Raw genomic sequence first — 15,738 nt, forward strand, 5'->3', positions numbered from 1 at the left:
CACCAAGCCACATTATCCTTCCAGAAATAAATCCTACACCATTCATTTAATTTCCTCCCAGCATTCACCAATAACTGGGCGAGTGTCAAGTATCTGCTCATAACAATACAGTCAGAATATACACAGAGAGATGAGTTACTATCAAAGCCATCAAAGGGCACAGGGATACCTGTAATTATTTTAATCCTAATACATGGATTTGAGAAGCATAATTAGGACTCTAGGTTAGTATCTGGAGAAGAAACATAGTTCTGAGCAGAACCTCTTCCATTCCAACCAGAGACCCTGTGGGGTCACAGTGAAGGAAATGGCTCCAGAACACCCCTCCTCAGAGCCTCAAATTACACCCCAGGGCCACAGAGACCGGCCAGTGGGGAGATAATCAAAATATCCAGATGATACCAGAACACAGGGACACACACGCTCACCTAGTGATAAGAGGTCCAGGCAGTGCTGGGCCAAGATGGCAGGCAGGTGCCAGTAAACCCCACTAGTAACAGCAAGAGCCAAAGTAAAAGGATTATGGCTTTAGTGGGACCCTAGTATGTGCCACATTCCAGTGACAGAAGGACTAAAAGCCCAGCTCTCAGGCCATGAAGCACCCCTGGGATCTGGGTCAACAGGTCCAGCCAGGCACTAACAATACCACCTTAGAAACTAAGATAGTAAAAGAGAACTGCCAATTCCCGTGTGCATGGGTGAAAGAAGAACCCTGACATATTGCTGATGAGAAACAGAATAGGATCAAACTTTTAGAAAGTAACTTGTTTAGTCCCATGAATCAAAATCTTTAAAAATTCTATCCTTTGGTCTAGCAAGCCAGCTTCTAGGAATCTTCTCTCAGGTAATAGAGAAGCAGCAAAGATTTACACAAAAGTGTCAGGTTGTTTTACACGACTCAAAAAAGAAAAAAAAGAGCCTAGTCGGGGGGTATATAAATAATAGAGTTACATGAATTTGATATTATTCAGGTGATGAAAATGCAAACATGCTTGTTGCATGTTATATGTTTTCAAAAACCTGGAAAACTGCTAACAGTATAAAGGTTAACTGAAAAGAAAAAAGCAGCATAAGAAATTTTATGCATCAGATTATCCAAACTGTAAAAGAAACACATGAATAGAAAAAAACTGGTTTAAAAACATGCAGAGCTTTGAGAGGAGCTCTAGACTCCTAAGTGACTTTATCCATCCTATTTCTGGTTCTTTACTTTCTAAATTTTCTGCAGTGAGCAGGCATTAGTTTTGCAATCAGGAAAAAAGAGAACTAGGCCTGCTATGTCACAATATCAGGGTAAGGGTTGTGAGGTTAACTTTATATGTCAACTTGGAGGGTGTTTGTGGATGAAACTAACATTTGAACTGGTGAACTTTGGGGCTTCCCTGGTGGTGCAGTGGTTAAGAATCCGCCTGCCAATTCGGGGACATGGGTTCGAGCCCTGGTCCGGGAAGATCTCACATGCCGTGGAGCAACTAAGCCCGTGCACCCCAACTACTGAGCCTGCGCTCTAGAGCCCGCAAGCCACAAATACTGAGCCCACGTGCCACAACTACTGAAGCCCGCGTGCCTAGAGCCCATGCTCTGCAACAAGAGAAGCCACTGCAATGAGAAGCCCGCGCACCACAACAAAGAGTAGCCCTGGCTCTCCGCAACTAGAGAGAGCCCGCGCGCCGCAACAAAGACCCAACACAGCCAAAACTAAATAAATAGATAAATAAATAAAATAAATTTAAAAAAATAAAAAAATAAATTGGTGAACTTTGAGTAAGCAGATTGCCCTCCACAGTGTAGGTGGGTCTCACCCAAGCAGTTGAAGGTCTGAATTAAAAAAATTAAAAATGGGCCTCTCAAGCCAGGGGTGGTGGGGGGCCGTCCTCCCGAAGACTTCACCTGTGCCATCAGCTCTCCTAGGTCTCCAGCCTAAGGCCCCATGATGCAGATTTTAGACTCACCTGTCTCCATAACCTTGTGAGCCAATTCCTCATAATAAATCTCTCGGTATATATGAGAGATTACATATATATATTACATATATAATTTTATAAGTAGAATTTTATTTTTATTGAAATTTTATGTATATTTTATAATATACATAAAATTTGTGTACACATACATACACAGACACCCCACTGGTTCTGTTTCTCTGGAGAACCCTGACTAAAACAAGAATAGACAAAAAAGGATCTGATCACTGGTAGGGCAGGGGCCAAACAGGGAGAGCTCAGAAAGTTCCTGAGACAGAGGCTACCGACAGAACACGGTGGGGCACGAAGCCAGGCATCTCCTGGAAACGAGATCTCTGCACATATAGGCAAACAGAGCCCTGTCAGGGACAGACAGCAGGAGTGGCGGGTTCACGCGCTCTGGCAGGAAGGGCTAGCCCTGCCCACCTGCTGTGTGCTCACAGCGCCCAAGTACAGAGCACAGAAGGACAGGAAGTGTTACCCGTCTGTTGGGAAGAAACCTCTGGGAAGGTGCACTGACGAAGTGCCTGCTGTATTCCAGAAGAACACAGAGCTGCCTGTGGATCTCATGCCGCTGTGTAACAGCAGGTGACCTTGATCACCTTAAATCCTGTGCCACCTTTACAGCCATTCCTGCATCTACAGCTGGGAAGAATAAAACTAACCATGCCATCTGTAAAACAGCTAACTTGAGCTTCGTACAGAGCAGGCAGAGAGGAAGCAGGGCTGCATTATTTTTTTCCTGTTTTCTTTTTTCAACCAGAAGTGCTGAAATATCAGAGGTGTTATGAAAACTTTGAGGAAGGCCCAAGTTAACTGTAAGGTTAATTCCTAGAAAGAAACACGCCCCTTACCTTCTCCAGTTCTGCCTTGTGCACCGGGGAGCTGGAGGGGGGAGGACATTCCGAGTCTGCTGGCCCGCTGCAGCCGCTGTAGATCTCTCTGACCACCTGTGGTGAGTGCACAAGGGCAGAGATGGTTACACAAGGGTCCAAGCCGAGGCAGGAGGTGCGGTAGGAAAGTTCCGAGGGGTCAGAGGCATCTGGATTTAAGCTCCAGGATGCCAGGCACTCGTTTGTTCATTCTTTCACTCATCATTCACCAAATGTCTATCCCATCCTGGTACCGACAGAGGTTCTGGGATACAGAAGAGAACGGTGTACGTAAGAGTCCTGCCCTCATGGGGCTTCCGCTCCAGTAAAAGTTAGATACCACGATAAACAATGAATATCACCAAAAAATGGAGGTAAGACAGCAGTCAGCGCTACAAAGAATAGAAGAGGGTCTTTAACAAAAAGGAGTGGCTGATTTAGATCAAGAGAGGCCTTCCTGGGATGACACGTAAGCTGACAGCTGAGCTCAATGACCAGAAGGATGCAGCCACATGAAGAACCGGCGGAAAGGGTTCTAGGCAGAGGGGACAAGGTGCAAGGCCCTGTGGTGGATGTGAAGAGTTTACGGAAGACCCAGAGTACCACAGGCCAGGAGATGGGCTGGCAGAGGCCAGCAGGAGCCAGGGGATCACTGTCAACAGGCTGATGCTTATGGCCGTGGATGGAATGAGCCAATGGGGGAAGGATGAGACAAAGCAGGACGGAGACCCAGGAGAAGACCTCGAGCCGGTCAGTACACGGGGTGGAGCCAAAGGAGAGAAGCAGCTGGAAGAGTTGCAATGGACAGGGAAGTCAGAAGCAAACCAGAAGAGCTCACCTCCAAGAAGAGGGAGCAGGAGGGAGGGAGGGGGTGGGCATGGCCAGAGGGGATACCTAGGGAGGAGCTGAGCAGAGGAAGGACTCTGCAGAGACAAGAGGGGGATGGGCTCTAGAGAAGCAGGGGAGGATGCAGGAAGGCCGGCGCAGGTGTCAGTAGGAGTCCGAGAAGGCTCCTGACTGCTTTGTGAGGCAAGCACATCAGTACTGGCTAAGAGGCATCACCTCTCTGACCTCAGCATCCTCACTGCAAAGGAAGGTGTATCAACATGACCTGCCTTGTATTTATGGCTGAGTGAAGAGAAAACGTGACCCTGTATGCAAGATGCCTCAGCAGCACCTGCACATGTACACTGAAGTCATGGTGGCTGCCGTCACCAGCACCATCTTCACTGCCAGCACCTGTACGGTTTATGCTGAGAGCTCAGAAAGGATCCTGGCCCAGACCCGCAGGCGTCAGGACCATCTTGCAGCACTACTGGCAATCACGGCCACCCCTGCGGCCACCCACTGTCCCTTCCGTCCTTCCTGAGCTCCTGCAAGGAGCTGGGCGTGGTTCTGATCACTGGGGACATGCAGCAAATAAGACAGACAAGCTCCCGGGTTGGTGCAACTTACACTCTGGTGAATGAAGAACTAGCAGGCAAAGCTTTCAAAATGTCTTCTATTCTTTTTGGAACTAAGCTGCAATTTGGGTTCAACCCTAGTGCCTTCTGAGAAAAAAATAAAAAAGCAATGCCAAAGCCCCAGCTATCTGTGTAGTAACTTTGCAATATGATCTCAGCAGACACATCCAGATTCCCTTGGCTTGCTCTGGGATTGGGATGGGAGCCAGGAACGGACAGGAGGCTGGGACAGTATTTCCAGCCATCCTGCTGCTCAGCTGCTTTATGAAAAAGCAACAGAGTGAGGTCCACGCTGCAGAATAAAACAGGAAAAAAAGGAAAAGAAGAAACCCAGAGAGCTTGCTGCAATGTTCCTCTCCTTGTTGAGTCTGAGGTGTGAAAACGTAAGCAAAGGTGATACCAACCAGGTGACCTGCACCTCCTGAATGTCTCCGAGCAGAAAAGGTTCCCTCAATTTTGCGTTTCATGCTAATTTCACTGCTGCTTTTTTTGCAGCAGGTCTTTATTCCCTCATCTCCCCTGTGTTTATCAAACCTTCAGTTGACAAGGCACACTTTTATCTGACCTAAGGATGAGACTTTTTCTTCCCTCTTGGAAACAAGTATAATGCAATGGAAAACTCCTGGGCTTTTGCATCTGACGGGAGCTGGGGCTGAAACCCCAGTCCCACCACCAGCTCCAGAGGCATGGCTGAGCCACCCAGGCTGTGAGCCTCCATCTCTGCCCAGAACGTGTGAAAGCGACGCCCACTGGGACAGCTCAACGAGGATGCCAACGTGTGCTCTCTTCCCGCGAAAATGCATTCAATTGTAGACACACCGCTAAGGCTCTCGAGGTCCTTGTTTCACACTAGAAGGCTAAACCCCACAAAACACTACCTGCAGAAACCTATCTCTGGCAAAAGCTTTTATGCAAAACACAGTTGTCTTTTTTCTTTCCTTTTTTTTTTTTTTCTCTTTTCCAAAGGGGGAAGGATCTACGAAGCTCCAGTCAGATCTCAGGTATCTTCTGGAGAAGGTGTGCTCCCCTCTCGGCTGGACGGGACTCATCCTTCATGAGCAGCCTGGGCCCCCTGTGACCAGGAAGCCTGCTCGGACCCTCCCGCATGGGACACAACGCGGCTGCCCCTCCACGGGCCACGCACTGCACTCAGGCCCTGGTCACGGGCATCCTGGACCTGCAGGTCTGCTTCTTCTATCAAGCCGGGCTCATTTTGAGAGAAGGGACTCTGTCTCACTTAGGCTGGTAACCCCAATGTCTATCACATAACAGCGACTAAAAAAAGTTTGATGAAAGAAAAAGAGGAGGGAGTGAAGAGATAAATTCGACCTGAAATTCCCTATGAGAAAAAAAAAAAAAAGGTGTGAATGAAAAACAGAAGGAAAGAGACTAGGCCATCAAATGAGAAAAGTAAAGCCTTGTGACAGTTTCCCTAGTCCTCTGCATAGATTCCTAAAATCCTCAGGGATGGGGAAGTTTTAAAAAATAAAAGAGAGAGAGGGCTTCCCTGGTGGTGCAGTGGTTAAGAATCCGCCTGCCAATGCAGGGGATACGGGTTCGAGGCCTGTCCGGGAAGATCCCACATGCCATGGAGCAACTAAGCCCGTGCGCCATAACTGCTGACTGAGCCTGCGCTCTAGCGCTCGAGAGCCACAACTGCTGTGCCCACGCACCTGGAGCCCGTGCTCCGCAACAAGAGAAGCCACCACAATGAGAAGCCCGCGTGCAGCAATGAGGAGTAGCCCCCGCTCGCCACAACTAGAGAAAGCCCGTGCACAGCAACGAAGACCCAACGCAGCCAAAAATTTAACTAATTAATTAATAATAAAAAAAGAACAGAGAGAGAGAGAAAAAGAGCATCAGCTAAAAGCCATGCCTGCAGCACCAACACACCCCAGCCTCACCAACTTCCTCCCACTGTCCTGGTCACTGGACTGTTCCCTTCACTCTCCCCCATCCCATATCAGGTCCTGTTTTTCCCGCAAACAAACGTTTGGGGAACTGAGGAATCTCTGAAGCTCTGAAGCCAGGGGAGCTTACCGAGCCGTCAAAGCCAACTCACGAAATGCAATCACCCTTCTGAGAAGCCTTTCCTGATGAAGCCAACCCAAATATCTGCATGCTTACAAGGCTGTACACAGATCAACTATACCCCTTCCTCCCTATTAGTTTCTCCCTTCTAGAACTGAAATTCCTCGTGGAGAGAATAGAATGAGGTGGATTCGGTAGACCAGAGGAGACCCAGCACGCCTGGGGCCAGGTGGGCTTATTCATGGTATCCCAGCAACATGAGACTATTTAATAATAGTAATTACATCCCAGGTACAGAGAAAGGCACTGCTGAAAAGATCAATGAAAGAAACCAGTCTTTCTTTCCATGGGTTTTATCAAACGGTTGGATTATTTCAGGTTATCTTCATGGAACTGTCTTTCTTCTCTGATTGCTGTTTATTGCCATATTGCCCCTGCAGAGTTCATTCAGAAGTAGTAAATAAAAGGTTTATCACCCGATTTCTCAAATAGCTGCAAATGAGGTTTTTATACTAATATACTTCTTTTGAAAGAGCCATGTTCTGTGAGAAGTTTAATACGTATTTAAGAGAACTGGATCCAAATTCAGAATCACAAATCCCTCAAAATACAAATTGTTATATGTTCTGTGGTATTTTTGTTTGCTTTTAACTTGAGCCTGCATCTCCAGAAACACAATCTCTGCACATTTTTTAAGGAAATCTGACCACTCCATTTCTGGGAATATTGACTCTTGTCTTCCGAGTGACCCCAACAAGATGGCTCATGTTTTCAGCATCTGTACACACACACACACTGAGAGTGAACTTTGGCAAGAGCTGCTGGTAATGGAAGTTGCAGACCAAAAGGACAGAAACAAATTTGGTAACGATCCTTGAAGAAGTGTCTGTCAAGTCCTGTACTGGCCCAACAAAGGCCCCAGGCTTCTCATACCTGACAGCGGGAGTGTGTGTGACTTACCAAAAAGGTCTTTAATCGTTACACGGAAGCCACGTTTCGAAATACTGAACACCTGGATAATAGGTTTAGGACAGTATGGGAGAAGAGGAGTTTATATGAATAAAAGACTTGGCATCTGTTTCACAAAGCAATTCATGACAGAGAGTCGTTAGAATTTTCACAGAAGGAATCCTAAGATGTGATACTAATAAATCACAAATTTCAACTGTTTGTTACAGTTCTAAGAGTGCATTTATAGAACTTTTTCATTCTAGCTTTTTGACCATTCTGAACAGTATTATTTCCACTTGATAGATAAATGGGAAAGAGTTTTCTGACCAAAAATATCATAATGAGTTAAAGGCATTCTCAGAATACACTCCAGATTTCCAGACTTTTCATTCAATCTTCTGTCACTCTAACACGCTATCATCAAGGTAAAGAAGGGTTGTTTCTTTTATGATAGTTCTTTAAGAAGAAGAATCTACTTCAGTCATAAAGATGTGGCCTTGACAAGGTGAAATAAAAAAAAAACATGATGACAGCATTGACTTCTTCCACATAAAACTATGATTTCAAAGTTTTTAATCATTTAGGGAAAAAAAGTTGGAAGCCACATACTAGCTGATTTCAAGGCTGTCTCTAAAGCTGCAGCAATCAAGACAATGTGGCGTTGACATGAGGATATACAAACAGACGAATGAAACAGAAGAAGGAGCCCAGAAAAGGACCCACATGTAACACAATCAACTGATTTCCAACTGCGGCAATTAAGTTCATTTCAATGGTACTAAAACAACTGACTATGCATATGGAAGGAAATGAATCTTGACTCCCATATCTCATCCTGTACATGAAAACCAATATGCATGAATCAGAGACCTAAATGTAAAGACTGAGCCAGTAAAATTCTGGAAGAAAATACAGGTTCTATCTTGGTGACTTGGAATATGCTAAAATTTGGGGGGGTGGGGTGGGGCGGTGGGCAGGATGCAAAAAGTACTGACTACAGAAGTAAAGACTGATACACCAGATTTCAGATTTAACAATTCCTGTTCATCAAAAGGTACCACTAAGGAAGATAATTAATCTACAGATTAATCAGAGAGTAAGTCTTTAAGGCAAAAAACACTGAGAGGAAGAGGGACATTTCAGGTTTTAACTACCAGTAAACATAACCATTTAAATTTTGTATGCAACAAATAACATAGTCTCAAAAATATTAAGCAAAAATTAACAGAAATAAAAAAGACATAGATAAATTCATAATCAAAGTGGTAGATATTCCCACATCTCTCCCTTTGAGTAACTGATAAAACAAATAAATAAATTAGTAAGGATATAGAAGATTTGAACATGACAATTAATGACTGTGATCTAACAACCATATATAGAAGAGTACACCAAGCAAATGCATAATACACATTCCTTACAAGTAGACACTGAACACTTACCAAAACTGACTACATGTTGAGCAATAAATCAAGTCTATAAATTTCTACTTTGTGAAACCATATAAAGTTCTGTGACTAGAGTGGAATTAAACTAGAAATGTAAAACAATCAGATAATTTTTTTAAAAATCACTGAATACTTGGAAACTAAGCAATATATTCCCAAATAAACCATTAGTTAAAAAGGGAATCACAACAGAAATTAGGAAATATTTTAAATTGAATGATAGGGGACTTCCCTGGTGGTGCAGTGGTTAAGAATCGACCTGCCAATGCAAGGGACACGGATTCAATTCCTGGTCTGGGAAGATCCCATGTGCTGTGGAGCAACTAAACCTGTGTGCCACAGCTACTGCGCCTATGCTCTAGAGCCCACGTGCCACAACTACTGAAGCCTGTGTGCCTAGAGCCTGTGCTCTGCAATAAGAGAAGCCACTGCAATGAGAAGCCCACACACCGCCACGAAGAGCAGTCCCCACTCGCTGCAACTAGAGAAAGCCCACGCTCAGTAACAAAGACCCACTGCAGCCAAAAAACAAAACAAAAACCCATTAAACTGAATGATAAAAACACACACACAAAAAATCAAAATAGAGGATGCAGCTAAAACTGTACTTAGAGGGAAATGCATAGCTTTAAATCCATACACACACACACACACACACACACGGAAAGGGCTAACAATCAATTATCTAAGTACACAATTCAAGAAGTTGGGATAATTACAGAAAATTAAGCCAAAACAAAGTGAAAGAAGAGGAGAACTTAATAAAATAGAAAACAGTAGTACTATAGAGAAAAATCAACAGAGGAAAAATTTCGTTTTTTTGGAAGAACTAATAAGATGGATAAACTTCTGGCAAGACTGATGAAGAAAAAAGGGCAGCACATGGTATCTTGACTTCTGGTTGCCACATAGAAAGGCACGCAGGCCACCACTCTCACCTTGAAAACTAAAACAAGGTGGGTGAGCTCTAAAAAAAAATTCAGAGAGAATTTTTCAGAGAGAACAGAGAGAATACCCCAGCAAACCAAAGAGCTGGCCAGCATCAGGCCAAAAAGAAAACCAAGCTGGTCCAGAAAGCTACCATGTGTCTGTAGCACACAGAGACCTCCAGACTTCCACCACAGCTCAGAACCTGAGCCACGCTGACGGAAAATTCCAGATCCAGCCCTGAAACCATGTGAAGGCAATAGCAAAGTGAATCAAAGTAAAGCTGCAGCCCAGTCCAGATCTGCCTCAACTAGTGAGACAGAGGCAGCCCACCTATGAGCAGCAGACGGGAGAAGCGGCACACCTTTTTCTGGAGGAAACAGTAATTACTTCAGTCTCTACTGTTCTTTTACACAAAGCAGATGGAATACAATGTAAACTCATGAGACAAATTCAATAGAAACAGTCCTAGAGATGATCCAAACATCAGCATTACAAAAGACTTTAAAATAACTATGATAGGAAGTCAAAACAGATTGTGAAAAAGGCATTAAGACATGTGTGAAGAGATAGGGAATATCAGAAGAGAGACAGAAACTATTTTTTTTAAAAAAGCAAAAGAAAAATGCTAGAAATGAAAAATAGGATGTCACAAAAGAATAATTCATAAGAGGGGCTTAAGGGCACACTGGACACAGAGGAGGAAAGGACCAGTAAACTTGAGGATGGGTAAATCTAAAGTATCCACCCAAACTGAAACACACGGAAGAGTGAAGAAAAACAGAACAGAGAATCCAAAATCCATGGGATATTCCAAATGACCTAACATGTACCAACAAATTTTAAAAGGAGAGGAGAGAAAAAGTGAGCCAGAAAAATATTTGAAGAGATAATGGCCAAAAACGGTCCAAAACTGATGAAAGACATCAACCCACAGAACCAAAAAAGACTCTGAGAAAGATAAAAACCTATAGAGCCACACCCAGACACCTCACAGTCAACTGCTGAAAACCAAAGATTGAAAAAGCAAATCTTAAAGGGAGCCACAAAAAAAAAAAAAATGACACATCACATTCAAAGGCACAATTGATACAAGTGATGGCTAACTTCTCACCACAAGTTAAGGTGAAATAAAGACATTTCTAGTCAAAGCTGAAAGGAGAAGAAAAAAACAAACAAAAAAGCTGAAAGGAGTTATTTCTAGAAGGTCTGCTCTATAAGAAATCATTTTATTTTAATAATTTCTTTAGGGTGAAAGGAAATGATGACACTACATGGAGGCCCTTCTTCAGGAAGAAACAAAGTAAGGGGAGATGCCTGGGAGAATACGAAAGACCTTTCTTGGGACTTGCCTGGCAGTCCAGTGGTTAAGACTCTTCCACTGCAGGGGGAACAGGTTTGATCCCTGGTCAGGGAACTAAGATCAACCTTTTTTCAAGGACACACAGGGTCAGGTTCTATGAGCTAAAGTATACAATAAACTTGTTTGTGATCCTCCTTGAGAAGTCTGGCAAAACCACAACGATACTCTCCTAGCACATTAAATCATGGTGAAAACTCTTTTCAACTGTATTCCTCTAAAACTGCTTGAAATCAGGAGGTGCTGTAAAACCCCTACATTACCCAGCAGGGAGTGGGGGGAAAAAGCAAGAAAAGGACGGATGCAATTTACCAAGGTCAGCATTAGGACTCTCACGGATTCTCATTAGAAAAGGACAGTGGTGTCTACAGTGCAGCCAATTTCCCTTAAACATTCTCTTTGGTATAGACCTTTAAGAGTTGTTTTGGGATGTTTATTAATTTATTTGCAATAGGGTATATGGCAGATGATTGGCACATGGTTTCCTCTCTATGGGCACATAGGAAGATGTTTCCCAGACTCCTTGCAGGTCTGGGCAAAGGAGGATGGGAGGAAGGGATGTGAACACTCGTAGCTCTGGCCCCTAAAAACATCCTGCTGTCATCTTGATTTCCAAACAGATTTCAACAGGAGCTTGTATGTTTATTAACACCACCAATAATAGCAGCTTGCACTTACATATGTGCTCATACAGGTGAGGTGCTCTTCTAAACACTTTATATCTTAACATGGTTGCAGCCTCACAACAACTCTAAAAAGCAGACACTACTTTCAACCCCTCGCATTTTCATAGATGAGAAAACTGAGGCACGGAGAAGTCAAGTAGCTCATCTAAGACACTCAGCGAGTGACTGGCAGAGCTGAGGTCAGAACCCAGCATTGGACTCCGGTCTGAGCTCTAGCGACACTGTCTTTCTACACGGTGCTGGCTCACCACCTTCTCCTTCCCAGCTCCTTTATAATTATTATAATGAATTTCAGAAGCAGTTATAAGAGTCAAATAAAACTTTAGTGAAAATGGCTGTGGAATGCCATTTACCTTAACAGCCTATCTGCCTGCAGAAACACTTACTTGCTCTCAAATGCTCTCTTCCATGAGGACTTTTATCCAAGTGGAAATGAGCAGGCTGAGCTAGAGCTGTGATTACCAAACCTGGCTTGGCCTCGGGCATTGGGAAGTTCCTTAAAAATAGATTTCTGAGCAGAATATCTACAAAAAGGGCAAAGGATATAAACAGACAGTTCACGGAAACAGTAATACAGCCATAGGCTCTTGAACCCTACAAAAAGATGCTCAATGTCACTCATAATGAGAGAAATGCAGATTAAAACTAGATGAGATATCATTTTCCCTTATCAGGCTGGAAAAAATTCAAAAGTTGATAACACAGGCTGCTGGCAGGACAGTAGCGGGAAAAGGCACTCACATGCTTTTGGGAGGAAAAGGCACTCACACACTGTTGGGGGGAAACGCACTCACATACTGTTGGTGGGAAGGTAAACTGGTAAACCTACAAAGTGATTCAACTGTATCTCAAAATTACAATTGCTTATAACCTTCATGCAAACAATTCCTCTATTTGGAAATGCAGTCTACAGACTAGCAAAACTGTGAGATGATGTGGGCACAGGATTAACATTATAGAACTCCCTGTCACATCAAAAGAATGACAACAACCCAATATCCAAAAATAGAAGGTTTTTTTTAAGTATATTCTATTTATAAAATGAAATGCTATGTATTATAAAAGAGAAAAAGTGCTCTATTCTCTAACTTGGAGAAAAAAAATCTCCAAGATACTCTATTTAGGAAAAAAAAACAAGATGCAGAATTTTTATGAGGGTGGGGGGATGGGTATTGAAATTTGCATTTCTATTTGCTGCATAGGTACAAAGAAACTCAAAGGAGACATACAAAGTGATTGCTCTCACACATTGCTGGTAGAAGGACAACTGTACAAACAACCTTGGAGAACAATTTGTGAGGCTCTAGTAATGTTGAAGATGTGCACATATCAACACCAGCAATTCCAATATACGGTCTCCATCCTAGAGAAACCAGGACACCGAGACCAGGTGACCCGCACGAGAATGCTCACTGAACACTGCCTGTGACAGTGAGAGGGCGCAAGCAAATGAATGAGTGAAAAAAGCAGGCTGCAGAACACGTGCAGTTTGAAGCCATTTACATGGAAATTTTAAACATGAAAAATAATATCATTTCTTGTTTATGAGTACAGACATTGTAAGTAAAAAGTATTTCTAAAGTATACCTAGATAATAATAAATTCAAGATACAGGTAACAATAATACAATAAATAATACAATAACTTCAAGATACAAATTCAAGATACAAGTAACCTTGGAAGAGGGAGAGAATTTTTATTTTTAATGATTAACATCTTTACTAATGATAAAGCCCTTATAAATGGTTCAAAAAGAATAAAAAGACACAATCGAGGGAGAGAGAATTAATAGGGCAGGCATGTTTCAATTACATCTGTGGCCTTTTGGATCTTAAAAAGGGTAAAAGATATAAAGTAAAAAGGAAAAAAATTCTTAGGTCCCAAATGAATCTAATCATTAGAGATTAGGATTAGGGTTGTTTTTTGGTGTTTTTTTTTTTTTAATTTCCAGTTGATTCTGATAAGGCAGCCAATCTAACAACAATATCTGGATGAAACTAAACTAAAACATCTCAGGTCTCTGCTGATTTTAAAAAACTAAAATTCTGTAACTGATTGATTGAAAGTAGTTTTGTCATCAGACTTCCATTTCTAATCAAGACTTCTTAGGTTCTTGTATTACAATATGCAATGGAAGTAAAGCACAAACATTAAGTGGAGTAATTAATCAATTTAAACCCTTTAGAAAAAGATAATTTACCAAGTATTTACTTCTTTTTAAAGCAATATCAGCAAATGCTAAAAAGTTTTTGCAGTTAAGCTCCCATTGACAGAGTCATCATTCTATAATTAGCTAAGTGCCTGTGATCTGTATCTCACATCTGCTGAAATAAGGTGTAAGACTATTTCACTCCATCAGCACCTGACATCTTGAAAAAGTTTTGTCTTTGTCTATTTGTGAGCTGCACTGTCCGCTTATTGCTATTTCCCAATGAAACAGTAAAACCCAGTGAACGCTAGGTGACTTCATGTTAGACCAATATCATTAACAAGGGAGCTACTCTTTAGTATGCATAAAATACTCAACAAACTGTGAGAACAGATGGAAAAGAGAAGAAAGCTTAGGTTTCAGAGTGTCCTTTCTTGGGTTCTCCACTAGGGAACAGGTAAACACAAAAATGCAGAAGGCCAGATACAGGTAACCAAGAGTGGGACCAGGTGAAGAAAACAGAATCATATATAAGGCTCCTCGTTTATTTCCTCATTCTTTCCCTCCTTACTGAAGGAATGGTGCTAAGAACCTAGAAGTGAGGAATAAAAAGAGAAAATGGCAAACTGTCAAGATGGCCCAGCAGAATGAAAATGAAAAGGAAGCCAGGAAATTCAGAGGTCGACTCCTGGCTCCATCACTGGTTGATCACTGTGACATCCCGTCTACCTAAGACTTGGTATCTCACCTGTAAAATGAAATGGCCAATAGTAACACCTTTTTCAGGCAGCTGTTTTGAGAATTAAGAGATAATAATGATGGAAAAGTACTTTGGTAACACCAGTGGTTGACATGTAACGTATTAAGATTCTGTGTCTGGAAGGCTAAGCAAGCTCAGCAGCAGAAACTCCGGATCACAGGACTCCCATTAAAAAAAAATGCTCGGGCTTCCCTGGTGGCGCAGTGGTTGAGAGTCCGCCTGCCGATGCAGGGGACACGGGTTCGTGCCCCGGTCCGGGAAGATCCCACATGCCGTGGAGCGGCTGGGCCCGTGAGCCATGGCCGCTGAGCCTGCACGTCTGGAGCCTGTGCTCCGCAATGGGAGAGGCCACAACAGTGAGAGGCCTGCGTACCGAAAAAAAAAAAAAAAAAAAAAGAAATGCTCTGCTCCATTTCCCAAATTACAGAGATGAGAAAAGCCACATCTATGTGTTCTGCCCCAACAGAAACAATCATTGTTGTCATCACAGAGTCTGACCCTTATACTTTCCTGGGGGATGAGAGGGAAGTGAGGCTCAAAGTTTAAAGGATGCTGGCATGTTACAAGAACCATTGTTATAAAATGTCTCATCAGGCTTTCCCACCCACTCCCAACTGGTTTTTCAAAGCAAGTACTAGCAGGCAATGATGGACTAGAAGGTTTGGACCAATTCTCCTGATAAAGACAATGAGGAAAGCAAGATGAAATATACACAGCATCTTCCCAAGAGCAAGAAAGAGCTATTATCATAGTGTGGAATTACCTGGTCATGATCCAAAAGTCTATGGGAATCCGGAGAAGTAGCCCAGCAGCCAGGACTGCCTTTGATACCCCCCAGAGGAGGTAGCCAAGAAGCCAGGTAGCACTCTGACAGCTCTGGCGGAATAGGGACCGAAAGCTGGAGGCCAGGGCTCACCAAGGATGAGGCCCCTGGCAAAACCCTCACACTTAATATTAGGGCCCCAAGATTAGGAGCTAGAGTAAGACTGAAATAAAAATAAGCCTGCTGTTGAATGGACTGCAGGCTGACTTCAAGTCACCTGGATGGCTCTGAAAATCTCAAGCTCTGAAGTTAAATTAAACTGATTTTGGAGACCTACTGCCCCCTCAAGCATGTGGCATAGGCA

At 43.1% G+C, this 15,738-nt stretch overlaps 1 protein-coding gene across 4 annotated transcripts in view; it reads right to left on the reverse strand.

Moving 5' to 3' along the window:
- AFAP1 (actin filament associated protein 1) overlaps positions 1–15,738 on the reverse strand; it is a 156,916-nt gene that overhangs the window by 51,322 nt on the left and 89,856 nt on the right. For all 4 annotated transcript variants that reach the window (XM_060106427.1, XM_060106401.1, XM_060106419.1 and 1 more), the window contains exon 7: positions 2,819–2,914. In XM_060106427.1, the coding sequence (XP_059962410.1) occupies positions 2,819–2,914 (96 nt within the window). The remainder of the gene's footprint in view (positions 1–2,818; positions 2,915–15,738) is intronic.

This window comes from Mesoplodon densirostris, chromosome 1 (genome assembly GCF_025265405.1).
Source record: "Mesoplodon densirostris isolate mMesDen1 chromosome 1, mMesDen1 primary haplotype, whole genome shotgun sequence".
NCBI classification, from domain to species: domain Eukaryota; kingdom Metazoa; phylum Chordata; class Mammalia; order Artiodactyla; family Ziphiidae; genus Mesoplodon; species Mesoplodon densirostris.